General features: G+C 50.8%; 3 protein-coding genes across 5 annotated transcripts; all 3 read left to right on the plus strand.

The window, feature by feature from the left end:
* Positions 1 to 163: 163 nt before the first annotated feature.
* On the plus strand, positions 164 to 9988 carry Syt5 (synaptotagmin 5). 3 transcript variants are annotated; one of them, XM_048426869.3, is made up of 9 exons: positions 164 to 1205; positions 2188 to 2327; positions 2897 to 3069; positions 5944 to 6063; positions 6155 to 6322; positions 7378 to 7545; positions 7754 to 7871; positions 8608 to 8741; positions 9462 to 9988. In XM_048426869.3, the coding sequence occupies exons 2-9, from the start codon at positions 2249 to 2251 to the stop codon at positions 9660 to 9662; spliced, it is 1161 nt and encodes a 386-aa protein (XP_048282826.1). In that variant the 5' UTR covers positions 164 to 1205; positions 2188 to 2248; the 3' UTR covers positions 9663 to 9988. The 3 variants fall into 3 exon arrangements, with proteins under 3 accessions (XP_048282826.1, XP_048282828.1, XP_048282827.1); XM_048426871.3 differs by having other exon boundaries at positions 7757 to 7871; XM_048426870.3 differs by having other exon boundaries at positions 2225 to 2327.
* A 45-nt stretch (positions 9989 to 10033) lies between these two features.
* Dnaaf3 (dynein axonemal assembly factor 3) lies at positions 10034 to 20808 on the plus strand. Its single transcript, XM_048427010.3, is given in 14 exon segments — positions 10034 to 10122; positions 14263 to 14569; positions 14667 to 14755; positions 15097 to 15239; positions 16040 to 16133; positions 17084 to 17112; positions 17114 to 17242; positions 17537 to 17719; positions 17913 to 18038; positions 18143 to 18265; positions 18595 to 18703; positions 19669 to 19780; positions 19958 to 20032; positions 20113 to 20808. Coding segments are annotated over 12 exon segments (1749 nt in total). The 5' UTR covers positions 10034 to 10122; positions 14263 to 14569; positions 14667 to 14670; the 3' UTR covers positions 20654 to 20808.
* A 689-nt stretch (positions 20809 to 21497) lies between these two features.
* On the plus strand, positions 21498 to 24979 carry Tnni3 (troponin I3, cardiac type). Its single transcript, XM_087909629.1, has 8 exons — positions 21498 to 21656; positions 21916 to 21925; positions 22092 to 22178; positions 22569 to 22610; positions 22851 to 22982; positions 23422 to 23511; positions 24190 to 24366; positions 24832 to 24979. The coding sequence occupies exons 1-8, from the start codon at positions 21646 to 21648 to the stop codon at positions 24913 to 24915; spliced, it is 633 nt and encodes a 210-aa protein (XP_087765755.1). The 5' UTR covers positions 21498 to 21645; the 3' UTR covers positions 24916 to 24979.
* Positions 24980 to 25667: the final 688 nt, after the last annotated feature.

Raw genomic sequence — 25667 nt, forward strand, 5'->3', positions numbered from 1 at the left:
ATTAAAACTGGAGCAAACACATGGAGGGAACTTGAAGAGCCCATTATATTCCATCACTCACTAAAAAGTTACAGGGTTGGGGTTGGAAGGATAGCTCAGTTGGGAAAACGCTTGCTTTGCAAATTTGGGGACCTGAATTTGAGCCCCAGAACCCTGTGGAAAAATATGGGTGTGGTGGTGCTTGCTTGTAACGGTAGAAGTGAGGAGGCAGAGGTGGACAGGTCCCTTGGGCTTGATGGCCAGTCAACCTAGCCTACTCGGTGCGTTCCGGGCCAGTGATACTGTCTCTCAAGACAAGATAGACAGGGTCACTGAGTACTCAGCTGGAAATGACCCTTCCTGTAAAGCGTGGTGACCTGTGGTCAATCCCCAGGAATGCACATGGTGGTTGTAGAAAGCCAAAGCCTTCCAACTGTCCTTTGACCTCCACATGCCCACTCCTCCCCACAAGTAAATAAATGTAATTTAAGTTTTTAAAAGGTGGAAGGAAAATATGCAAAGTTGCCTTCTGATCTTCACACACATGCACACACACATGAACGTGCATCAGCATACACACGAACACACAAGTGCATGCGTGCACACATAAACAGATTCGGATGGCCAGGTCTCTCAAAGAGGGGTGAGGTACCCTCTGTGTTGGCTGCAGCCAAGGATGTAAGGGATTGGTTAAGGGGAAGTGATGTTTGAGAGCAGAAATGCTGGAAGCTCCCATTTCTTGCCTTGAGAATCTGGGTAGCTTAGTACTTGGGTCTCCTGAGGAGCTTCTCATGGGTCTTGAAACCAAGTGCTCTGGAATCTAGCTAATTGCATTGTAAAAAAGTCTGTTTTGTGTGTGTGTCTTGCGGGGGCTGGTGCTCAGTGTAGATGTCCGATGACTTAGTCAGACGTCAGAACATTCTAGGGTACTAAGATCAACGTACGTGGGCGTCATGGTGGTTCTCGGGTGTGGCGGGCCGAGGGGCGGAGCAGGGCGTTCTCCTTTCTCCGGGGCAGAACACGCACGCACACATATGCACACATTCATACACGCGCGCGCGTTCACACACAGGGGCACAGGCACCAGCCTGGCTGGACTCAGCCGCGCCCCCACCCCGCCGAGCTAGATCAGCACCGGGACAGCGCCATCCGTCCACGTGCTGGGGGCGGGGTCCCGGCAGCCCACCACTCGGCGCCTCCAGGAGGACCACCTAGCCACCTAGCAGGTAGGAGCTGTGGGCCCCTCTGACCAAGCCACATCCTCAGTCCTATTCGTAGAGGGACCGAGGTGTGTGGCAGGGGTAGGGTTGAGGGACTGGGTGGAGGGACGCTGAAAAGGATCAACTCTGAGTAGCAGGTTGAAGCCCTAACCTAGGAGATTGCTGTGTGGAGAGGAGAGACAGGTGTGGAGACAAAGAGAGAAGGTTGGTAGGCAGAAAGCAGACAGAGAGAGACAGACAGAGAGAGAGAGAGAGAGAGAGAGAGAGAGAGAGAGAGAGAGAGCGCAAGAGACCAAGGCCAGACAACAGAGGGCAGCAGAGACGCGGGCGAGAGAAGGATGTGGGGGACAGGGTAGGGACGATGTCCATCTGGGGTTTAGAGAGAAGTGAACGCCGACTAGGTCACGAGAACAGGTGTGAGAACAGAGTCGGGATGCGCGAGAGAGACTCGCGAGCAAGAGGATATGGGTGCCCAACAGAGATGTGGGGGCAGATTCCCCACTTCACCAGCAAGAGCGGTGGTTCAAGGGGTCCGATGTGGAGAGAGAAGCCGTTGGGGATGCACAGAGCACAGGCCGTCCTCAACCACCCTCGCAGGGCCGCGGGATCCCTGTCCCGAGTCCCATGCACCGGCACCGCCCGGCTTTCGTTTCTGTGCGTCAGTCCTCCTTCTGTTGTCTTGGCAACAGGCTCGTTGCCCAGCAACCAGCCTTGCTATCACCCTCCTGGAGCCTGGCGGTTTCTCTGGGCAACAGCGGTCTGCTGGTTCCCACGCCTGCCTTCGCCCACTTCCGGTTCAAGCCCTTGGGAAGGGCAAGGAAGGGGCAGAAGAGGGTGGTTGGGGGATGCCTGCAGAGAGGGAGCGTCCCTTTGTGATGGAATTGGGTTCTCCCAAAGCCCGCCCTGGGCCTGGAAAGGCTGAGATTAATTCCCAACGTGCACTGAAAGTCTTTGATGCGCTGAAAGCTCAATGGACGCTTGGGGGTAGGAGTGGGGGGGGATAGGGTACTTGGGTACCTCTGCAGGAAGCACCGCAGGAACCCGACGCCATGTTCCCGGAACCCCCGACCCCTGGCTCTCCAGCGCCTGAGACACCTCCAGACTCCAGCCGCATCAGGCAGGGTGCAGGTGAGAGAAATCTGGGCAAGCCCAAGTGGAAAACTCCCGCAGGATCTCTAGGGGCGGGACTCAGATGCAAAGACTTGGGTTGGTGAACTGGAAAATCCGGCAGGGATCATGGGTCAGAATCCCAGACTAGAATCTGAACTGCTGAAAAGTAGAGACAGGTCTGAGAGGAAAACCAGAAGCGGATCAAGGGTGGGGCATGGAATGGGATCATAAATGGGTGAATGGAAACTGAGACCCAGGAGCGGGCAAAGAAGCTTCTTCTAAAAGCAATAGGAGTTAAGCAAACATCAGAATGCGTGTAGAGAGTCAGGACTGTAAGAAAGCAAATAAAAACAAAAAATCAAAAACAAAAACAAAAAAAAAAGAAAGCAAATCATGTCAGCGTGGGTTAGAGCATCAATTGAGTTTTACAGGTGAGATTGGTTGGAACGAAAACATGGGATTAAAGTGGGACGGAACTGGCTGGAGGGGCATCCAGGCTAAGATTCAAGCTGTCATAGGGAGTCAAGACTGAGCTAGCCAGCCGACTTCCCAGAGCTTCGATGCATGTTGTGTCCATCCTTCTGCAGTGCCAGCCTGGGTCCTGGCCACCATCGTACTGGGCTCAGGCCTCCTGGTCTTCAGCAGCTGTTTCTGTCTCTACCGGAAGCGCTGTCGGAGACGGATGGGCAAGAAGAGCCAGGCCCAAGCCCAAGTCCACCTTCAGGAAGTGAAAGAGCTGGGCCGGAGTTACATAGATAAGGTGTGACCCTTTCCTTTGCACACCCGACTGCCCCCAATGTCCCCAGCTGTCCTCTATCTTTGGTCCTTCACTTCTTAATCCCATTTTGTCTACTGGATTCTGGGGACCAGAGCTTGTAACTGTCCACAAAAACTCTCCAGTCTGAGCTGGGTGTGATGGTGTACATGTGTAATCCCAGCACTTGGGAGACTGAAGCAGTAGGGTTGCTGTGAGTTCAAAATCAACCAGAGCTATATAGTGCCTGTACCGCCAGCCTGGGCTAAAAAGTGAGACCTTGCTTCACAGAACAAAACAGGACTGAGAAGCTGGCTCAGTGGTTAAGAGCACTTGCTACTCTTACAGAGGACACAGGTTCGGTTCCCAGAACCCATATGGTGGCTCACAACCATCTGTAACTGTAGTTCTAGGAGACCCAACACCCTCTTCTGACTTCTGTAGGTGACAGGTACACATGTGGTAAACACACATACATGGGGGCAAAACACTTATACACATAAAGTAAATAAATCTATAAAACAAAACAAAACAAACAAAAAACCAGTGGGCAACATGGTTGCTAAGCAAGCATGAGGACTATAGTTCTGATCCCTTACCCACTCAAAAGCTGGGAATGGCCATGCATGCCTATAGCTCCAGCAGTGGGGGTGGGGAGGGAGTAGAAACAGGCATATTCCTGGAACTTCATGACCAGCCTGTCTAGGAGAAATGGTAAGCTTTCGCTTGAGTGAGAGACCCTGCCTCAAAAAGTCAGGTGGAGAGTAAGAGAGGAAGACACCCAAAGTTGATCTCTGACCTTCACACACGTGCACAGGAATAGATGAGTATACCAACATACACAGGCACACACACACACACACACACACACACACACACACACACACACACCGCCCTAAATATTCTGGAGAAGTGACTTACTTAGGATGTTGTCATAAGCAGGGCACAACAGACATTGTGGTATGAACAGCCCATAGAGTCAGAGGAAGTTTCCTGATGACTTCTGTGGCTAGACCAGAACGACAGAGTTAGCTGAGAGCCAGGACAAAAACATTCGGGTCAAAGGAAGAGCAGGTGTTGAGGACTGCTTACTGGGTTTTGAGGTGAAGCAATAGAGAGTTGTTCACAGTGTACCACAGTGAGGCATCTGGAAGGCTGAGCACTCTCCACATAATGAGGGCAAATGAGCCCTGTTGAGGTGTTTGCCCAAGATAGGGACACGGTTCTGGGAATGTAGTTCAACTGCTAAGCATTTTCCTGGCCATATGAAGCCCTGGAAACAGTCTCTGGCACCACATAAGGCGTGGTAGTGTACACCAGTAATCCCAGACCTTGGGAGGCAGAGGCAGGAGGATCCAGAAATTCGAGAATATCTGTGGTTACATGGCAAGCTGGAGGCCAATATGAGCTATACGACAGCATGTCTGAGAGAGAGAGATCCAGCATATATGTCATGTATATGCACCAATGGGCCCACCCACCCACACAGTCATCGAGGACTCAGGGGTTGTGGAGAGTGGTGAAGAGCACTTGTTCCTCTCCCAGAGGACCACGTTCTGTCCCCAGTGCCCATGTAGGACCACGTTCTGTCCCCAGTGCCCATGTAGGACCACGTTCTGTCCCCAGTGCCCATGTAGGACCACGTTCTGTCCCCAGTGTCCATGTAGGACCACGTTCTGTCCTAGTGCCCATGTAGGACCACGCTCTGTCCCCAGTGCCCACGTAGGACCATGCTCTGTCCCCAGTGCCCACGTAGGACCACGCTCTGTCCCCAGTGCCCACGTAGGACCATGCTCTGTCCCCAGTGCCCACATAGGACCACACTCTGTCCCCAGTGCCCACGTAGGACCACGCTCTGTCCCCAGTGCCCACGTAGGACCACGCTCTGTCCCCAGTGCCCATGTAGGACCACGCTCTGTCCCCAGTGCCTATGTAGGACCACACTCTGTCCCCAGTGCCCATGTAGGATGGCTCCCAACCACCAGAGTATCCAATACCTCTCACCCCCCCCCCCGGGCAGCTGCACTCACACGAACATATCCACATAAAGAGACATGCCTACACATAACTTAAGCTATAAAAAAATTCAGTATTAAAAAATTAATAGGCTGTGGTAGAATCTGAATATTATGCCCCCGAGGGCAGAGTGGAATACAGGCCAGGCAGTCTTGGGTTTCCAACCCTGGGGACCATTTTTTCGTCTGTGTGACCTTGAGAACTACATCTGTGGTTCGTGGTAATTAATTCTTGTCTCCTTCTTTCTCAACAAGTAGCTGTTGTTATAATTATTACCTAGAGGGATTCCTTTTGGGATCCTGGAACCCACTCTCCATTCCTGTTCCTTAAGTCAGTGATTTCAAAGGCCATCTGTGTCAGAATCACCTCCAACTTTGTTGAAATGTAAATTTTAGATGGAATGTCACACAGACCTTGTGAATCAGAACCGCTAATGAGGTGACCGCGGTATTTTGCCACTCATTTCTGATGGAGACTAGACTTTGAGAGTCTATGGCCTGTGTAAAAACAACAACAACAACAACAAAAAAAAACCTTATATACCAAATGCTAAGCACGTGGTAAATATACCATTTTCCTGTGGCAAGATGATGGTGGTAATTTGTACTGTTATCCCAGTACATTCATTAGGACATGGGGGAAGGAAACAGGCCCAGACTGTCTCACTGTCTATTCCTATAGCAGACATCACATTCCTATGACAAATATGCTGCCTTTGCCTTTGTTACCATATCTTGTTCCAGACATTACTAATCAAACACTGTTTAGACAAGAGGGAGGGGTCTGTGAGCCTCTTGAGGTTTCTGAGCCTGGAGGGTGCTAGTTTCCAGAGAAGATTCCACCTTCCTGTCCCTGGTTTTCTAGGTTCAGCCTGAAATAGAGGAGCTGGATCCCTCACCATCCATGCCAGGCCAGCAGGTACCAGACAAGCACCAGCTAGGACGACTGCAGTATTCACTGGATTATGACTTCCAGACGGGTCAGGTGGGTGTGAAGGAGGGCAAATGCTTTGGAAGGGGAGACTCTGGGCGGGAGGCTGGACTAGAGTTCCTCTTCTGTGTCTGGGCCCCTGCAGCTCCTGGTGGGCATTTTGCAAGCTGAAGGGCTGGCGGCGTTGGACCTAGGAGGTTCTTCAGACCCCTATGTTAGCGTCTATCTGCTGCCAGACAAGCGGAGGCGACATGAGACCAAGGTGCATCGGCAGACCCTGAATCCACACTTTGGGGAAACCTTTGCCTTCAAGGTGAATTCCTGTTGCCATTACCCCATGATCCTCAGCCTACCCCTCGTCCCTGGAATGCTAAGGACTGACCCCTTCCGCTATCCCTGGAAGAAGACACAGCTCAGATGGCAGCTGCCAGCTTGTGTGTATAGGTGGTGGGAAGCGGTTCCTTGGGACCTGGAGTTGTCCCCGGGAACACTTCAGTGCCTGTGCTGTCTATGACTTGGTCCTTGTACGCTCCTATTTGTGTTCTGTTCACGTGAGTTTTCTTCTGCCGATCTCTGTACTTTACTGAGGTCCCTGGAACCTCACTGCCCATGTTATGGGGTATTTGTACACTGTGTGAAGATGTGTCACTGTCGCTTAATAAAGAGCTGAATGGCCAATACCTAGGCGGGAAGAGATTGGAGGGACTTCTGGGGACAGAGAAGACTCTGGGAAAAAGAAAGGCAGAGTTGCCAGCCAGACAGGGAGAGGAAACAAAAGGTGCAAGTTAACATCAGATGGCAGAAAGCAGATTAATACAAATGAGGTTAAAGTTGTAAGATGTAAATGGAGACTACGTGTTTGTTTCCTGGCTGCCCAGACCTGAATAATCACACAGACACTATATTAATTAATATTGACTGTTTGGTCAATAGCTTAGGTGTATTCCTAGCTAGCTCTTACATCTTAAGTTGACTCATGTCTATTAATCTGTGTATCACCATGAGGCTGTGGCCTATTGGTAAGGTTCCAGTGTTCTTCTCCTTTGTCAGCTACATGGCATCTCTGTGACTCTGCCTACCCTCTATCTCTTCTAGTCTGGTTATAGTCTGCCCTGCCATAGGCCAAAGCAGCTTCTTTATTAACCAATGGTAATAAAATATATTCATAGCATACAGAGGGGGATCCCACATCAGTAAGAGCTTGTTGAGACAAGCCTGAGCTAAGGGCCAAGCTTTCATAATTAATAAGAAGTCTCTGTGTAGTTGTAGCTGGCAGCCCAAAGAAAACTCTGTCTGCAGCCCCACTCCACTCCACCTGAATCCCCTCTCTCTGGCTTCCTATCCTGCCCTCTGTATTCCTTCTGCCAGGTGCCATACGTGGAACTGGGAGGTAGAGTGCTGGTCATGGCAGTATACGATTTCGATCGCTTCTCCCGCAATGATGCCATCGGGGAGGTGCGGGTGCCCATGAGTTCAGTGAACCTGGGCCGGCCGGTGCAGGCCTGGAGAGAGCTGCAGATGGCTCCCAAAGAGGAGGTGAGCTGTGTGGCCCCGCCCACTCCTACTCTGGACCAATCAGATAACAGACCTTCCAGTTCTTTAAGTCGGCAAGGCCTTTTTTGCACAGGCGCCAGAGGGCGAGCTAGCTGGCTCCACCTCCCTGGTGCTTGGCTCTGAACCATTCCATGCCAAAGCCAGCAGGCGAGGGGCTGATTTGGGTGATAGGTTCCATTCCTCCTTTTAGCAGGAGAAACTGGGGGACATCTGCTTCTCTCTCCGCTATGTCCCCACGGCCGGAAAACTCACCGTCATTGTTCTGGAAGCTAAAAACCTGAAGAAGATGGATGTAGGAGGACTCTCAGGTGTGTGCAAAACAAAAAATGGTGTGTGTGTGTGTGTGTGTGTGTGTGTGTGTGTGCGCGTGCGCTCATGCGCGTGTGTGTTAGGGTTTATACTGCTGTGATAAAGACTATGATTTTAAAAAAGGGAAGAAAATGTTTAATCTTACAGCTTTATTTTGTCACATTTGATCACTGACAGAAGTCAGGGCAGGAACTCAAGTAGAGCAGGAACCTGGAGGTAGGAGCTGATGCAGATGGGAGGAAAGGAGTACAGCTTCCTGGCTTTCTCCCCATGGCTTTCTCAGCCTGCCTCTTATACATCTGGGACCATTTGTCCAGAGTTGACACTACCCACGGTGGGCAAGGTCCTCACATCAACCCCTAATTAGGAAAATACCTCCTGCCTGCAGGCAACATCATGAAGGCATTTTCTCATCTTTGGTTCACTCTTCTCAGATAACTCTAACTTGTATCGATCTGATAACAAAACAACAACCATGGCAAACACCAATCAGGGCAGGGAGTGTGTTTTTGACTAGGGGTTCTGATAGCTTCTTGACCTGGGAGGTCTCTTAGGGGATAGCAGAACCCCCTACTGCTGTGGGATACAGAACTGATCCTATCCAGAAAAGGGACACCTGAGGGGTTCATGGGGTGATTCTATCTAGGTCCAAAAGAAATTCTTCATGGCTTCCACACAGCCTGATCCCCATGAGCCCAGCAGTGCGGAGTTAAAAGATGCTTTTCTTTGCCCCAGATCCCTATGTGAAGGTGCACCTGCTTCAGGGAGGCAAAAAGGTTCGGAAGAAGAAAACCACCATTAAGAAGAACACCCTGAACCCCTATTATAACGAGGCCTTCAGCTTTGAGGTGCCCTGTGACCAAGTGCAGGTGAGTGCAGCCATGCCCCTGATTATACTGAGACAGCTCCACCATGGGAATCCCCAAAGATGGTAGTGGCAAAGGGAAAGGGGCCTGGGCATCAGTGAAGAACCAACCCTAAGATCTGAGGTTGTATTGTTCATCTCCATTTCCTCCTCTGGAGACCAGGAGGCCTGGCCTTAGAACCTGACCTTGGGCATGCTCTCCCCAAAGCAAGACACGTATGTGTGGAACGTAAATGCCTGCCCCCAGCAAGGTCCTCCCTCAACAAGCTTGGACCTCCTAGTTCCTATTTTAAAGTCTTTGGATCACCACACCCATATCAAGGACTTGGATTTTGCTCCTCTTCTGAGTCCTGATCTCTAAGGAGGCCCCTACCAAGCTCTGGACAATGCGTCCTGTGGGTTTATCTCTGTAGAAGTTGGGTGTTATGGCACATGCCTTTGATCCCAGTACTCCGTAGAGGCCAAGCTGCTCTACATAGCAAGTTCCAGACCAGGCAGGGTTACATAGTAAGACCCTGTCTAAAACAGAAAAAAAAGGAAGGAAGGAAGGATTTACTTTTCAAAGGGACAAAAACTCCTGGCACCTCTTTATCTTTTCCAGTTGCCACCCCTCCCTGCCCCAAACTCCTGTGGCAACGTCCCTGCATAGCCTGATTACAGGGAATGTCCGTGGCATGACCCCTACACCTCGCCTTATGCCTCTTTCCTTTTTCACCCTCTCCAGAAAGTCCAAGTGGAGCTGACTGTATTGGACTATGACAAGCTGGGCAAGAATGAGGCCATCGGGAGAGTGGCAGTGGGTGCAGCCGTTGGTGGGGCTGGCCTACGGCACTGGGCTGATATGTTGGCCAACCCCAGGCGACCCATTGCCCAGTGGCACTCATTGCGGCCCCCTGACCGAGCCAGGCCAATGGTTGCGCCTTGATCCCTATCAGGCAAGCATCTAACCAAATCCCTCGCTCCCAGCCCCTACACCTCTCCCCACAAGCCTCTCCAGATGCATCCGTTCCTACCTCCACACTGGAAATATTTCTAACTTCCAGCGCCACTCCCATGCCCCGAAGCCACAGTGATCCTGCGGGGAGGTGGTTAAGTCTGGCATCCCCTGCCCCAGGATCCTACCCTCTGCTTTGACAATCAGCTGCAAGGCCTATTATCTCCTTTCTCCCAATCTCTTAGCTCTTCCCACACAGCTTAACCCCTGTACACTGATCCTAGGGCCAAATAAATACTCAGCAGCTTGGAGACTCAGCCACAGTGTTCCTTGATATGTGTTTGGGGAAGGAGGGCAGGACCCAGTGGCTGGAACCAAGAATGACGCTGACTTCCCAGCCCAAGGGCATGCCGGGTCGGATTAACACTGAACACCTTGGACACCCACCCAGGTAAACCCACCCACCTAGCACTAATCCATTCATGTACTTTTCCATTCTTTCTCTGAACCTCGGTTTCCTCATAAGAAGAGAAAGACATGTGATGGTGATAATACCTATTATGTGGCTGCTGTGAGGGGTCAGGGAGAACCCCTTTACCAGTAAATTAGTTAGTTCATGTGTTCACCATCCAGGTAAAGGTTGGACCACTGAGCCACACCCCCAGCCCCTCACTGGGGGATTCTAGGAAGATGACCACTGAGCAACACTGCAACCCCTCACTGGGGGATTCTAGGCAGGGGCTCTACCACTGAGCCACACCCCAGCCCCTCACTGGGGAATTCTAGGGAATCACTTTACTATTGATCCTCAACCTTAGTCATCTTTTTAACCTAAGTTTCCCAGCTTCTCCTTAAACCCATGAGCTCAGACTTTACTCCTCATGACTTATTCTTATCAAGGAAACAAAGTAGGTAGGTTTCCAACTGAAATCTTCAGGAAACCCATGACCTGAAAGAAGTCTCAAGAGCTCACCTCCATTCTACACTGAAATCTCTAGAGAATCTATGGCCTCACCACCCTCAAAGGCCTGACCTTACCTGTGATAAGGTAGTTACTTGAGGAAGAGCCAATGGTACCCTTCCCCTCCCTCTTTCAACACATGTTGCTTCTCATAGTATTTCTGGGAGGATGATTACATAGCCAACTTTATCTCTCCCCAGGCAGGATTTGGCATGATGGACAGGTCTCTGCTGTTTGAGAATTCAGCCCTCTGAACAGCGGGTTAAGTAGGAAATGGGGGCATGAAGTATCCCCAGATGCTAGGGAAAGAGTATACATTTGACCTCTGAGCTTCCTGGCAACCAATGAGCAAGAAAATCAGATCAGTTATGTGGATTATCGCATCCATGAGATTTGGAAAGTCTTCACAAAACACTGGGCGGTGGTGGCGCACGCCTTTAATCCCAGCACTCGGGAGGCAAAGGCAGGTGGATCTCTGTGAGTCTGAGACCAGCCTGGTCTACAAAGTGAGTTCCAAGACAGGCAGAGTTTAACAGTGAAACCCTGTCTTGAAAAACAAAACAAACAAAAAGAAAAAGAAGGAAAAGAAGAGCGAAAGAAGGCAGAAAACTAGAAAATGTCCACAAAATCCTAGCAGTGGTTTCTCCTGTGCGACGGTGTGCATTGTTCGTAAGAAGACCATAATTATTACTGGGGCTGGAGAGATGGCCCAGTGTAAGAGCAAGACCTGCTCTTCTGGGAGTCCTGAGTTCAATCCCAGCAACCACATGGCAGCTCACAACCATCTGTAATAGCATCTGATGCCCTCTCCTGGCGTGCGGGCATATGTGCAGATCGAGCACTCATACTTAAAAATATAAACAAATAAAATTTAAAAATAAGACAGTATTATCTACAATGAACTATTACCACCACTTACTGCCAATATTGCTCTTACAGCAAATTCATGATAAATACAATATTTATTCTTATTGGCAAATGAAGAAAATTTCTGCAGCTTACTATGAATCAGATAGCCAAGAAGTTTGACTTTAAGTTCTGGTACTTGAACCTGTTATGTATTTTTTTTATTTTTAAAGATTTATTTATTTTACTATTTTGTGCACATGAATGTTTTACCTGCTTCTTTGTTTGTGCACCATGTGTGTGCCCGATGCCCACTGAGGTCAGAAGAGGGCACTGGATCTGTGTGACTAGAGTTAGTAGGCCTCTGTGAGTCACCATGTGGCTGCTGGGAAGGGCAACATGATCTTAACTGCTGGGCTAACTCTCTAGTCTCTAAATCTGTTAAGATTTAGGTGAAGATCTTGGGGTCTCTGGTTTTTCCATCTCAGCGAAAAAGCAAACCAATAAGAAGAAAATTATTACAAATAACCACTGATATTAAGAATTAAATCCAGGATCTGGAGAGATGGTTCAGCGGTTAAGAGCGCTTGATGTTCTTGCAGAGGTCCTGGGTTTGGTTCCTAACATCCACATTATAACATAACATAATCATGCTATCCATAATTGGAGTTCCAGGAGATCTGATGACTTCTTCTGACCTCCACAGGCACTGGACACACATGTGGTACACATACGTGTAGCTAAAACATACACGTATCAAAGGCATGATACACATAGTCATAGCACTTTAGTCATGACACTCGGGAGGCAGAGGCAGGTGGATCTCTGTGAGTTCGAGGCCAGCCTGGTCTGCAGAACAGCCTGAGCTATATGATAGAGAAGCCATCCCTCAAAAAAAAAAAAAAAGAAATCTAATATTTTTTAGATAGTAAAGTCCAGTGAATGTTGAGAAATTTAGGGAGTTCAGAGAGATCTTTTCTGGGGTGACATTCGAATGACATGGTAAGAAGGGGTGACACGTATAACTATAAGGGAGAAATCAAATGGAATATTATCCCACCACAAAAAGAAATGAAGTGTGCTATTCGAGGACTTGCTGAATTCAATCCTGGGCACCCATATAGAAGGCAGGTAAGGCTGAAAGCACCGGTAGTACTACCACTGGGGAGCAGAGAGACACAGCCTCAGGGAGCAGCCTAGCAGAAACGGTGAACTTCCAGTCTAGTGAGAGATAGCTCAAGGAAATCAGGCAGACAGAGATAAGGCAGACACCAGACCTGCCCCTCTGGCCTCTACATTTTTGTAGGCACAAGCATCCACACCATGCATGCATACAATACAAAACACACATGAAGGAATGATATTACTAATTTATATTTCATCATGAACCTGGAATTATATATTTCAAGTTATATATTTTAGTAGTATAACAAATACTGCTTTTTAACAATACATTTCTTTTTATTTTATGTGTATGAGTGTTTTGCTTGTATCTGTGCCCCATCTGACTGTGTGCCCTCAGAGGCCAGAAGAGGGCAGAAGAGGACATCAGATTCCTTAGAATTGACGTTACATACAGATAGTTGTAAGCCAGCTAGCTACCTTGTTGGCATCTAAGCCCAGGTCCTCTGAACCCAGCAGCACTGGCTGCTCTTGATGGCTGAGCCATCTTTCCAATCCCTCCACATATAATCAAGCTTGAACTTTTAACCCTGCTTCCATTCCATGACCACCCACTCCACCCACCTCTGCCACTGATTGAATTATAGTCATGTGCTATCATACCTGGTTCTATGTGGTGCTGGGGATGGAACGCAGTACTTCAAGGCTGCTTATCAAGAGCACTATCACACTGATGCCTGCCCTGAAGTTATTATTTCTGTAGCATTGTTTCCTTTATTGTTATTTTTCTTCATTCTAGTAAATTCTGTTCATTGCTAGGGCCTGAGAGACCAATGTTAGGTATCACCGCAGAAGGGAGTTTTTTTTTTTAATTTATGTTTTAAGTTGTTATTGTTTATTTGTGCGAGTGTGTGTGTGTGTGTGTGTGTGTGTGTGTGTGTGTGAGAGAGAGAGAGAGAGAGAGAGAGAGAGAGAGAGAGAGAGAGAGAGAGAGAGAGAGAAGGTGTTTGTGGGTTCCCAAAGAAGCCAGAAGAAGGCATCAGATGCCTGGGAGTTGGAAGTAAAGACAGTTGTGATCCCCTGTTGTGGTGCTGAGAACTGAATTCTCCAGTCCTCTAGGAGAGCAGCAAGTGCCCTTAACTACTGAACCATGCTGGTATTACAAGTCTTTGCCACAGCACCAGCTAAGGATTTAATATTGAGTAATGACTATGATTAGCAGCCTGAAAATTTACTGATCAGGGACCTGCTTTCCACCCGTTGAGGCCTGTATTCAGTCAGAGCCCAGGTGTGAAAGAAAAAGGAAAACAAATCTGAAGGCACCAGTCTGGGCTCCACGTTATAGTTTGGATTTATAGAGATTCCATTCAAAGCCAGGGGTGATGGCTCACGACTTTAAACCCAGAAGTCAGGTGAGTGAGACAGGAGGATTCCTGCAAGTTTGGAGTAACTCGAATACAGAGGGACACTGTCTCAAAAAAAAAAAAAAAACAAACAGAAAGAAAGAAAGAAAGAAAGAAAGAGAGAGAGAGAGAGAGAGAGAGAGAGAGAGAGAGAGAGAGAGAGAGAGAGAAAGTAAGAAAGAAAGAAGGAGAGAAAGAAAAAGATTTCGTTCAGTTCTAATGTAAATTGAAGCAGCGAGTTAGGCCCTTCCCTTCCTAGAAATTTGAACTGATCCAGATTCCGCCCCGCTCTGGCTGGGGTATCGTCATGACAACCGCGTCCGGCGTCCTGTTCCGGACCACGCCTAGCCGTCCCTCGACGCTTCTATTGGTCAAAAGTTCGTAGTGAGCGGCGCCTTTTCACGTTCATTGGTCAATTGATAACAGTGATGCAAGACCACCTGCTCCCATTGGCTGACTGCTCAGAAAGGGCGGAGCCTCTGGAAGACAGTTTTTGCAGGCTGTCTGGAGCTCAACCCAGCACTCTGCAAAAGAGGATCTACCTCCGGATATTTGGAAGGATAAAGGTGAGGGAATCAACCTGGAGGCGAAGGGGCAAGAAGCGAGGGGCAGTGAGAAAGGGATGGGGTGGACAAATGAGTTCCCAGGATTCCTGTCCCGCAGGACGATGACCACACCTGCGGGCTCCGGTGCCGGCTTCGGCTCTGTGTCCTGGTGGGGTCTGTCCCCAGCGCTGGACCTACAGGCTGAAAGTGAGTCTCTCTACCTTAGAACCACATGCGGTCTTAGACAGAAGTGCCTTTCCAACTCCCATGTGTGTACCCCTCATAGCAGTTGTGTACATGGCAGGGGATGCTGGTGTGTGTGCGTGTGTGTGCGCGCGCGTGTGCATGTACGTTTCCTAAATTAAATGAATTTAGGAGAGGAGCACCCCCACAATCTTCTTTGATGATATCTAATAGCATAATGCAGAGGTACAACTGCCTTTGGAACCCAGGCTGGGGTACCAAGCTTGCTGGATTCGTAGCTTCTAAAGGCAGCTGCAGGAAATGAAGATTAGGAAGCCGGTCCCTGCCCGCTATTGTCTTGACAGGTCCTCCCGTGGACTCAGAGTCACAGGCAGCGACAGAACACAAGATCCCGGAGTTGGATGCCCTGCTGTTAGGCTCTGTGGATGGGCGGCACGTGCTGCGGACACTATCCAGGGCGACTCTCTGGCCTCTCAGGAGGTTCAATGTGAGCTGGGATTCTGGGGTTGTGGATGGGGCAGGATGAACTGAGAGCCCAGATTCCTGAGCCCTTGTGAAAAGAGAGGATTGGAATGAAAATTTCCGGGTCCTAGAGGAAAAGTGTGGGGTCTGAGGAAGTGGAAGCTGGAGGTCTCAGACCCATGCATGTCCTGGGAAAGTAAGGGCCTGGGGTCTGGGGCTCCCGGGCTTCAGAAAGAGGGAGAGCCCAGGACCAGGTATCCAGATGCGAGGGATGGTTTGGAATCTAGACTTGTGGCTGAAGAAGGAACTGGCAAACTGGACTTAGTATTTCTTTTTAAAAAGTTTTATTTATTTATATGTGTGTGCTCTGATGTATACCCACATGCCAGAAGAGGGGTTCAGATTCTATTATAGATGGTTGTGAAACACCATGTGGGTGCTGGGAATTGCACTCAAGATCTCTGGAAGAGCAGGTGGTGCTCTTAACTGCTGCGCCGTTGTCTTCAACCCCTGGACCTAGTATTTCAAGCCTGTAATCACAGCTGCTCAGGAGGCTGAGGCAGGAGAAACATCTCAAGTTCAAAGCCATCCTGAGCTGCAGAGAGTTGAAGGCCAGAGTTCAAGGATGATCTAGTGAGACCTTGCCTCATAATAGAAAGGAAAACAGAAAAAGAGAGCTGGGAAATGTAGCTCAGTGGGGGAGCACTGCCTTGGTTTGTACACAGCCCCTGGTTGTGTTCCACCATAGGGTTGGAGGGTGGGTGCAGGAGGCTAGTGTTCTGGGCTCCTAGACCTGTAGAACTGTCTTGTCTGTCATCCCTCCAGTTTTATGTGCTGGAGAATAATCTAGAAGCTGTGGCACGACATATGTTGATCTTCAGCCTAGCCCTAGAGGATCCCGAGAAGATGGGACTTCAAGGTCAGTTGCCGAGACCCCAGCCTCCAAACTCAAGGCGCTTCCCTCTCCCTTCTGGAGATGGGATGGGCATGGTGCAGGGGCGGGCAGATCGCTGTAAGTTCAAGGCCAAGCTGGCTTACATAGTGAGTTCCAGGCCAGCCAGGGAATATAGTGAAACCCTGTCTCAAAAAAAAAAAAAAAATGGGTCTGGGGAGATGACTCCGGGGTTAGGAGCACTGGTTGCTCTTCCAGAGGCCCTGGGTTCAATTCTCAGCGAAACAATGTGGTGGCTCACATCCATCTATAATAGGATCTGATGCCCTCTTCTGCCCCACAGGTGTACATGCAGAACACTCACACATTAAAAAAATAAAAATAAATTAACTAAATATGTAAAACGTTGGGGATATAGGCCCCTGGTATGGTGGCACAGGTTGTCCCAGCACTAGGGAGGAGGCTAGTAGGTTCAGAAGTTCAGGTTGTCCTTGGCTACATAGAGTTCTAGGTTCTGCGGAATGCATAAAATGCCATTTCGAAAAACAAACAGAGGCTATGGAAGTGGCTCAGTTAGTAAAGGTGCTACCACGCTTGATGACCTGAGTTTGATTTCTGGGACTCACGTGGGTAGGATGAGAGAACTGACTCCTGAGTCCTCATCTAGCTGGGTGGTGGTGGCGCTCGCCTTTAATCCCAGCACTTGAGAGGCAGAGGCAGGTGTATCTCTGTAAATTACAGGCCAGCCTGCTCTACAGAGTGAGTTCCAGGACAGCCAGGGTTACACAGAGAAACCCTCTCTCAAAAACCAAAAACAACCCAAAATTTCAAAAAAAGGCTTGAGGCTATAGGCCAGCTTGCCTTGCCTTCGTGAAGTCCCAGCTTTGATCTGGGGAGCTGGGTGGTGGTTGCGGCTCCTGAACTGGTGAAGTTTGCCACATCTTCCATCCTGCCTCATCCTTCCCACCTCCCTCCAGAGCGGAGTGAGACCTTCCTGGAGCTGTGGGGGGAACGCGCTGCTGCGACCCTCCGTAGCTGCCTTCGTGCGCGACCAGGCTAGCCGCCTGTCTCATCTGGTCCCTGAACCTGACCTCCTGGAGGAGCAACTACCCTGGCTCAGCCTTCGGCCGCTCAAGGTGCCACAGCTGCCCACCTCTGGGATGGAAGGAGCATGGCCTGTGGGAAGAATGGAGATGAGCGGTTCAGAGAAACTGGGGGAGCAGGCTGGGGTGTGGAGGTCCCAATCCCACCTCTGACTCCTCCCTCCCTCCCTTCCTCCCTCCCTCCCTCCCTCCCTCCCTCTCTCCCTCCCTCCCTCCCTCCCTTCCCCCCTCCCCCTCTCTCCCTCTATCCTCATTCCCACTTAATGGACCGGAGAGAAACCTTCCCTGTATCTCTGGGTATCTCTCCATGTGTCCGTGGCTGTGCAGTTCCGCGAGCGGGATGCCCTGGAGGCCGTGTTCCGCTTCTGGTCAGGTGGGGAGAAGGGACCCGAGGTGTTTCCCATGAGTCGCCTTTGGGACTCGAGACTGCGCCACTACCTGGGTTCCCGCTACGATGCCCGGCGTGGTGTTGCAGACTGGGACCTGCGCATGAAGCTGCACGATCGAGGGGTAAGAGAGCCTGGAAGCAGGTGGCCGGCATCTGAGTCCTGAGTGAAGCACGAGGACTGGGACTTTGCCCCCAGGTCTGAGGGAGGAAGACTGGGATCTGGACCCCTGGGTCTGAGGGAGAGAGATCCCTATAGGTATAGAGTTGGGGTATTCCTGTATCAGATTCATCATCAAGTCCTTTTTCATCATCTAGGCCCAAGTCATCCACATCCAGGAATTCCGACGCTGGCGGGACACAGGTGTTGCGTTTGAACTCAGAGACTCAAGTGCCTACCATGTGCCCAACAGGACTCTGGCGTCGGGTCGCCTCCTGAACCACGTGCGTGTCTACCCCCAGGCTTGCTCTGAGTCTTCTAGGACAACCTGAGTCAAGGTCCCCGGTTTGGACCTCACCTGTTATCTCATCTCCCTGTTTTTTTCCAGCGTGGGGAACGCGTGGCAGCGCGCGGGTACTGGGGGGATATCGCCACGGGCCCCTTTGTGGCTTTTGGCATCGAGGCAGACGACCAGAGCCTCTTACGGACGAGTAACGGACAACCGGTCAAGGTGTGTGGCCGCTGGGGCTGGAGTTAAGCCCAGTAGGCAGGTTCCCGCCCTCTGCCTTCCAAGTTCTGCCCCTTCCGCCAACGCTTTTTGAGTTCCATCCCTCATTTCGGTCTCGTGTCTCCAAGTAACAGGTTCTATCCCCAACCTCTTGGGCCCCACTTGGGAGCGCTACGATCCAGTTTTCTTACTATGTCCTAAACCCAGCCCTGGGAAAGCGACAAGAAATTCTAGCTGTTACCTGTGCACAGTAAGCTCCGCCCCAGCCAATCTAGGCCACCCCATAAGGTTCCTAGGCTAACGTCGGGTCCCTCCCCTGTTCTACTGGGCAGACTGCAAGCGAGATCACGCAGCATAATGTTACAGAGCTGTTCAGAGAAGTGGCCGCCTGGAGGGGCCCGAGAGCCATCCAGGGGTACCTGGAGTCGCCGGAACCGGACGGTAGGAAGCAACACCTGCAAACTTCAGATGGGCTGTTTTTCCCCCCAATTTTGGATGGAGCTAATTTGGAATATCTGGGCGGTTGGCCTCTCGTTGATGTCTGTTCTCTTTTGCTCTCTTATTTCCCCTTTCCTAAATCCTGACACCACCAGTAGGAGAATTCTCAGTTCTAACTGGGAACTGTCTACATTTCCCCCAGACATCCTCGCTACATGAATCCTGCCTTTTGCTCTTTCTATTCCATCCCTTAACTCATCCCTTCTTAGGAGCCCGTTCCTCTATTCAAAATGGGTCTCTGCCTCATGGGCCCACCTCCCCAGATTTGTGAGAATCCAGCTCTGAGAAAGGATGAAAGCGGGGAGGGCTTCTAGAAGGACAAGAAAGGTGAACAGGACAGCTCAGCAGGGAGAGCTCAGCAGGGAGCAGTGCTTGCCATCAGGGTATCGCAACCCAAGTTCCATCCCTGGGACGCAAGTAAAGGTGGAAGGAGAGAGCAGACTCCATAACGCTGTCACCTGACCTTTCACACGCACACTGTGGAACACCATCACCAAAAGTATTTCTAAAGAAAAAGCCAAGAAAGCGAGGCGTGGTCATGCATGTCATCCCAGTATTCAGGAGACTTGAGACAGGAAGAAATGCCTGCTCTTATTAACAAATCCAGAAATCATCAGCAACAAGATGAGAACCTATCACAAAACAAAAACAAAGGTAGAGAACAAGGAACACCGATATTTGTTTGTCCGCCCATTTGTGTGTCTTTTTGACTACCTCCGTTAAGATTTAGATTTTTTTGTGTGTGTATATGCACATGCACATGTAGATGCTGTCAGAGACCACAAGAGGGCGCTAGACATGAGTCCCACGTGAGTTTTGGTGCTAGGCACAAAGAGTAGCACACTCTCTTAGCAGGTAAGTCGTCTCTCCAGCCCCAGAACTGACGTTTTTCATCCCTTTTCTTGCAGCACCTACTCGAGAACCCTTTACTATTCACTTTCTGTCCCTCGATTCTTCGCAGACTCTCCACCATAAGACCTGCTACAAGGGCCGGTTCCAACTGCTCTATGTTTCCTGTGGGTAAGTAGGACACAGGTGTGCTCATAGAGACCTAGCGTCAGGCCCGGTTTCTTCTTTCTCGGGATCTAGGGATCAGTTTCATAGTCTCCACCATGCTTACCTGTGTGTCTCAGCTCCTAGCATCCGCAGGCTGGCCCATCTTCTCAGCCGTGAGCTCGGGGCCTTTTCTCTTCACAGGATGGTCCATCTTCTCAGCCCTGAGCTTGGTGCTTGCGTGGCTCCTGGAGGAAATCTGGTTGTGGAATTAGCTCGGTGAGCCAGAGAGGAGCAGGGTGGGAAGGCCCCAGCCGGGTCCAAAGCCCAGCCTTCTCACGTGCGGTTTCCTGAACCAGGTACTTGGTGGACCTGAGGCCCAAGGAGTTGAAGGCGTTTTCTGACCGTGTTGGGGAGATAGCGCGGGCAGCTGGGTTTGCCCCTCATACAGGAGCCACCCCCTCAGAGACCTTTTTGCGCTTCTACAAGTTAGGAAACTCTACTATGGGTAGTGGAGACTCAGCTGTGGAATCTGCATTGGTGCCCTGTAAAGTCCTGCCCCCTCCTCTAGAAGCCATAAACCCACTCCAGGCTGACCTTGCCCCTCCTCTAGAAGTGGTGAGCCCACCCCAGGCTGATCAGGCCCCTCCTCTAGAAGTGATGAGCCCACCCCAGGCTGACCATGCCCCTCCTCTAGAACTGATGAGCCCACCCCAGGCTGATCAGGCCCCTCCTCTAGAAGAGATGAGCCCACCCCAGGTTCACCTGGCCACTCCTCTAGAAGCAATCAGCCTGACCCAGACTGACCTGGTCCCTCCTCCGGAAGTGATAAACGCAGCCATGGCAATATCCACTGTGAATACACCTCCAAAACCCAGGGACCAAGCGGTCCCCCTTTAACCACTGAAGCAGGCCCAGGATTGACACCAGCTCATATAAGCAGCCCTCAGCCACCACTAGCTGGATCGCTATTTTACTCTACATTCTTTCTTAACCCCAGTGATATAACGAGAATTTTAAATTCCCTTCCCGGACCCGCTCAGCTCTATGATTAGGGGTGGTGGTGGTCCTAGATTGTTCTCTGAGTTATCCTGTGGCTGATCCCTGGCTGGGCGCACCACCTTGGGTTCCAGGTCCTCTCCTTTGCCTTGGGCCTTTCTCTCCTGACTTGTACTGTCCCCATCATGTGGTTCAAATAAAGAGCGCAGGGTCACCTTTGTGTGTCTGTCCTCAATCGGTGTCCTATGCCGGGAGAAGGCGGGGAGGGGAGGAGGGCCGAGTAGAAGCCCTATTTGCAGGTTTACAAATGAACTCGGTTGTGTTTCACAACCTGGGGTCAGACACATGAGCATTCAAACTAAACAAGCTGTGGTCACTGAAACTGACGCCCAAATAGAGAAGGAGACACAGGAAATTCTAGGCCTCTGAAAGACTGCAGTTTTGGGAGGGGCCAGAGTTTGGACCCCTTAGGTGTGAAGGAGGAAGGATGGGCCTGGATTTCTGGGTGTGAACAGGGGGAGCTGAAGTCTGGACTCTGAACTTTGAGAGAAGAGGGGGCTGGCTTCCAGATTTTCCGGAGTCTGAGGGAGGAGGGAGCTGGGTCACCAGAGTCAGAAGGAGGGGGGTGTGGACCTTGGGCACCTTGGTCATCTAGCTGGGGCTTTGCACACTCCTCCCCTCACACCCTGTTATCTCCTGTCCTGGGCAGGGGTGGAGACTGCAGTATATTTAGTCTCTGTCCTCGCCCCTTATCTCAGTGTCCTCAGTGAGGCTAGAGCAGCCCAGAGGGGACCCAACCAACCCTCTCGAGACCTCCAAGGTCACTGGGGACACCCCTCCAGGACCCTCCAGGAAGCTCTCTCTGATCCCTTTCTCTCTCTTGAGGGATCAGCATGGCGGACGAGTAAGTGAATCTTGGTAACCTTGGACTGGATCCCCAAGGAACGGAGAGAAGAGTAATCAGGCCCTTCGAGGTTCAGCTTGGTTAGATATTTGGCCTGAGATGGTAGAATGTAAGGGTGATTGGATATCTGGGTGGAAATAAGTAAACATTTGAGAATCAGACCCCCCAGGGTCCAAGGGAGTGGAAGTTAGTAACCCCGACCTCTTGGTCAGGGGCAGCCCGGTCATTTATTGCCTCTTCGCGGTTTCTCTCCCTTCAGGAGCGATGCGGTGAGCGCTGTGAACTAAGAAGTGGAGCAGGGAACCCTCGGCCCAGAGTGGGCGCTGCAAGGGACTGGGACTCGATGGGCGGGTGGAGCCTGCAGCTGTAGGTGAGGGTCCCGGGAAGGACAGGGTGGGAGGTTTAGGCACTGACTGTAGTCTGCTCCACCTCCAGGCTGGGGAGCCTCAGCCAGCACCAGCCCCTGTCCGACGCCGCTCCTCTACCAACTACCGAGCCTATGCCACGGAGCCACACGCCAAGGTGGGCCGGGGTCCTAGAGGGTGGGGCCACCGCTGGGCTCAGGAAGGGGAGGCACCAAGGCCTTGACAGGGGTGGCAGGGCTCTGGTGATGGATGGAGCTCGATTGGTGGGGCATAATTTTTGAAAGGTGTAGGTTGGGCTTGGTGACAGCTGCCTGGGGGTGGAACTTCGCTGCCCACAGCAAGGCATAGGCGATGGGGTGGGGAGCGGTGGATAGATGGGCAGTGTGTAGCTCTAGTCAGAGCCCAAGCTTCCGGTGGACTCAGCGTTCTAGTTGAAGAATAGGTGGCCCAAATGTACCTGCACTCGAGTGAAAGATGGGGCCTTGCAGCCCCGCCCAGTGTCCACTTTGGGACCTCTCGCTGACCTTTCTCCATGTCATCCTGGCAGAAAAAGTCTAAGATCTCCGCCTCGAGGAAACTTCAGCTGAAGGTGACGACATGCTCAGAAGGGCAGGGCCTTGATGGGCGGGGCTTTTCTGGGTGTGGTTTCATTTGGAAGTGTGTCATTGTGCCCCCTCCCTCCCTCACACATGTGTGCGCAGAAACGAGACAGTTTTTGTGTAAAAGATACTAACTTGGAAGTTCTGTCTCTCTGGAAGATGGAGGGAATTTTTTTGTTGTTGTTGCTGTGCTTTTGGGAACACTGTTGTCTTTTTCAACCGTTCTGCAGACTCTGATGCTGCAGATTGCGAAGCAGGAGATAGAGCGCGAGGCAGAGGAGCGACGTGGAGAGAAAGGGCGCGTTCTGAGCACTCGGTGCCAGCCTTTGGAGTTGGATGGGCTGGGCTTTGAAGAGCTTCAGGTAGCAGCTCAGAAAGCAGGGATTCCTGCCGAACCTGGGGCCAGAGGTTCCATGTTTCCGGTCTGGCAACCCTTGGGTATCAGGAGCACAATCACGGTTTCCCGTTTCGTTTGGGACCTTAAGCCAAGCAATACAGACAGCGCTACAACATCCAAAACCCAGTGTATTTCTCCAGCCGTCCCCTGCCAAGTCTCAGGATTCTTGGTTCCTAGCCATATTACTTGAAGTTCCCTGGAGTACACTCCAATGTCGTTTCCTTCCAGTTCCACCTTCCTCAGGCTCAGGAGTCCATATCTCAGTACTTCTCTCTCAAACTCAGGAACCTAGCGCCCAATTCTCCTCCCTCAGACCCAGGGATCCAGAGCCCAGGCTTCCTCCCTCAGACCAGGGAACCCACTCTCCAGCCTCTCTCTCAACACACATGTATTTTTTTCATCAGGACTTATGCCGGCAGCTCCATGCTCGGGTGGACAAAGTGGATGAGGAGAGATACGATGTGGAAGCAAAAGTCACCAAGAACATCACCGAGGTGGGAATCTTGGGAAAGTCTGGGCACCCACACAGTAGACTGTCATCCCCAGGTCTGTGGCTTCAGGCTTCAGGCTATGGCTGTTTGGGCTTGAGGGAACTCGGAGCAGAAAGCAGTTAGCAGTGTGCCTACACCGTGAGAAAGGAAGTTTTTCAGCAGAGAGACGGCACAAGGCAGTGTGACTGGACAATTGAATAGTAAATGAATTAAGACCCTATCAGGAAGTCATGATCTGCACATTGCTGGGCTGGGCTGTTAGAAGCTTTGATGGGGCCGGGGAACACCCGAAAGAACATGCGTGCAGTTGGAGGCATTTTCTTTTTCTTTTTTTGTTTTTTGTTTTGTTTTGTTTTTGGGTTTTTTTTTTTTTTGTTTTTTTGTTTTTTTTTTTTTTTTTGAGACAGAGTTTCTCTGTAGCTTTGGGGCGTGTCCTGGAACTCGCTCTGTAGATCAGTCTGGCCTTGAAGTCAAAGAGATTGGCCTGCCTCTGCCTCCAGAGTGCTGGGATCACCACCCAGCATGGTTGGAGGCTTTAACCTGGAACCAGAGCTGGAAGAAAGGCGGGAGCTCAGATACTGATGGCAAGATAGGGATAAAGGGGAAAGTCAGATTGGAAGAATAGGGAAGAAAGCAGAGGTAAGGGGAATCTCCACGTGGGCCCCATGTGGTCGCCCCCAGATCGCAGATCTGACCCAGAAGATCTATGACCTGCGTGGCAAGTTTAAGCGGCCCACCCTGCGAAGAGTAAGGATCTCTGCAGATGCCATGATGCAGGCTCTGCTAGGGACCCGGGCCAAGGAGTCCTTGGACCTGAGGGCCCACCTCAAGCAGGTGAAGAAGGAGGACATTGAGAAGGTGAGTGTGAATGAGGGTGAGGAAGGCAGATGCTTGAGAGGGTCTGAGGAGCCACAACCACGGTAAAGTCCAGACAGAGAGCTTGGAGGTGCACGGGGAGGGGGAGACTGGGGTGCATGGGGAGGGGAAGACTGGGGTGCATGGGGAGGGGAAGACTGGGGTGCATGAGGAGGGGGAGACTGGGGAGCACTGGAGGGGGAGACTGGGGTTCACGGAGAGGGGGAGACTGGAGGTGCAGGAGAGACTGGAGGTGCCCGGGGAGGGGGAGACTGAGGTGCACAGGGAGACTGGAGGTGCAGGGAGGAGACTGGAAATTTATGGAAGTTGGTCAGATTGTCTAGAATCAGATTCTTGGACAGGTATTCAGCTCAGCGTAGAGTGGTCTAGTAAGCTAGAGGGGAGATAGAGGGTATTTAGGGGATAGATACCAGAAAGAGTTCGTAACCTCTGAACTTTCACCTCCAGGAAAACCGGGAGGTGGGAGACTGGCGCAAGAACATCGACGCGCTAAGTGGAATGGAGGGCCGCAAGAAAAAGTTTGAGGGCTGAGTCCATGGGCTCCCACCCTTTGCGCCGACGATGTCCCTGAGGAATAAACCTCTCTAAACTGGAAGTGACTGTGTGTGCCTGCTACCCTGGAGTTTAGACATGAGAAAAGATAGGGATAATAAGGGTTGGTGTCCCCCAAAGCCATATGGGGGTGTGGTCACAGGCAAGTTTCGAATATGGGTTTCTAACATGGGGCAGTCTCCTCTGCAGGGGCACAGAACATGCTAAATCCAAAGAAAGATGTGGCAGTGGGCCCAGAGGTGACTCTGGATGATGAGCACTGACTGGTTTCCCAGAGGGCACAGGTTTGATTTCCAACACCCACATAACAACTCAAAATTATCAGCAATTCTAGTTCCAAGGGATCTTATCCCTCTTTTGACTTTTGTTCATGCAAACAAACTATCCATATGTATAAAATTTTTTAATCATTTTTTAAAGTGCCAAGAAAAGAACAATAGAAACATGGATACACTCACAGTGAGGCAGAGAGATGATGGAGACCCTGTGAGAGACAGACATAGAAAACAAAGCCAGGTATGGTGGTGCACACCTTTAATCCCAGCATGTGGGAGGCAGAGGCAAGCCTGGTTCACATAATGGATTCTATTCAGAGATAGATGGTAGACCCTGTCTCAAAAAATCAGAACCAACCAACCAAACTAACTAACAAACTCATGAAAAGCTCCACAGAAACAGGAAACGAGAGAGAGAGAGAGAGAGAGAGAGAGAAAGAGAGAGCATGAGAGAGA

Source organism: Myodes glareolus, chromosome 1, assembly GCF_982192425.1.
Source record: "Myodes glareolus chromosome 1, mMyoGla1.1, whole genome shotgun sequence".
In the NCBI taxonomy this organism is placed as follows: Eukaryota; Metazoa; Chordata; class Mammalia; order Rodentia; family Cricetidae; genus Myodes; species Myodes glareolus.

Bases quoted from the DNA above. Each gene is read 5' to 3' on its own strand.
- Syt5 (XM_048426869.3), top strand. From the start codon at position 2,249: ATGTTCCCGGAACCCCCGACCCCTGGCTCTCCAGCGCCTGAGACACCT. The intron at 3,070-5,943 runs GTGTGACCCTTT...CTGGTTTTCTAG, and splicing joins GCCGGAGTTACATAGATAAG to GTTCAGCCTGAAATAGAGGA. The intron at 6,323-7,377 runs GTGAATTCCTGT...TCCTTCTGCCAG, and splicing joins GGGAAACCTTTGCCTTCAAG to GTGCCATACGTGGAACTGGG.
- Tnni3 (XM_087909629.1), top strand. The intron at 22,179-22,568 runs GTGGGCCGGGGT...TCATCCTGGCAG, and splicing joins CCACGGAGCCACACGCCAAG to AAAAAGTCTAAGATCTCCGC. The intron at 24,367-24,831 runs GTGAGTGTGAAT...TTTCACCTCCAG, and splicing joins AGAAGGAGGACATTGAGAAG to GAAAACCGGGAGGTGGGAGA.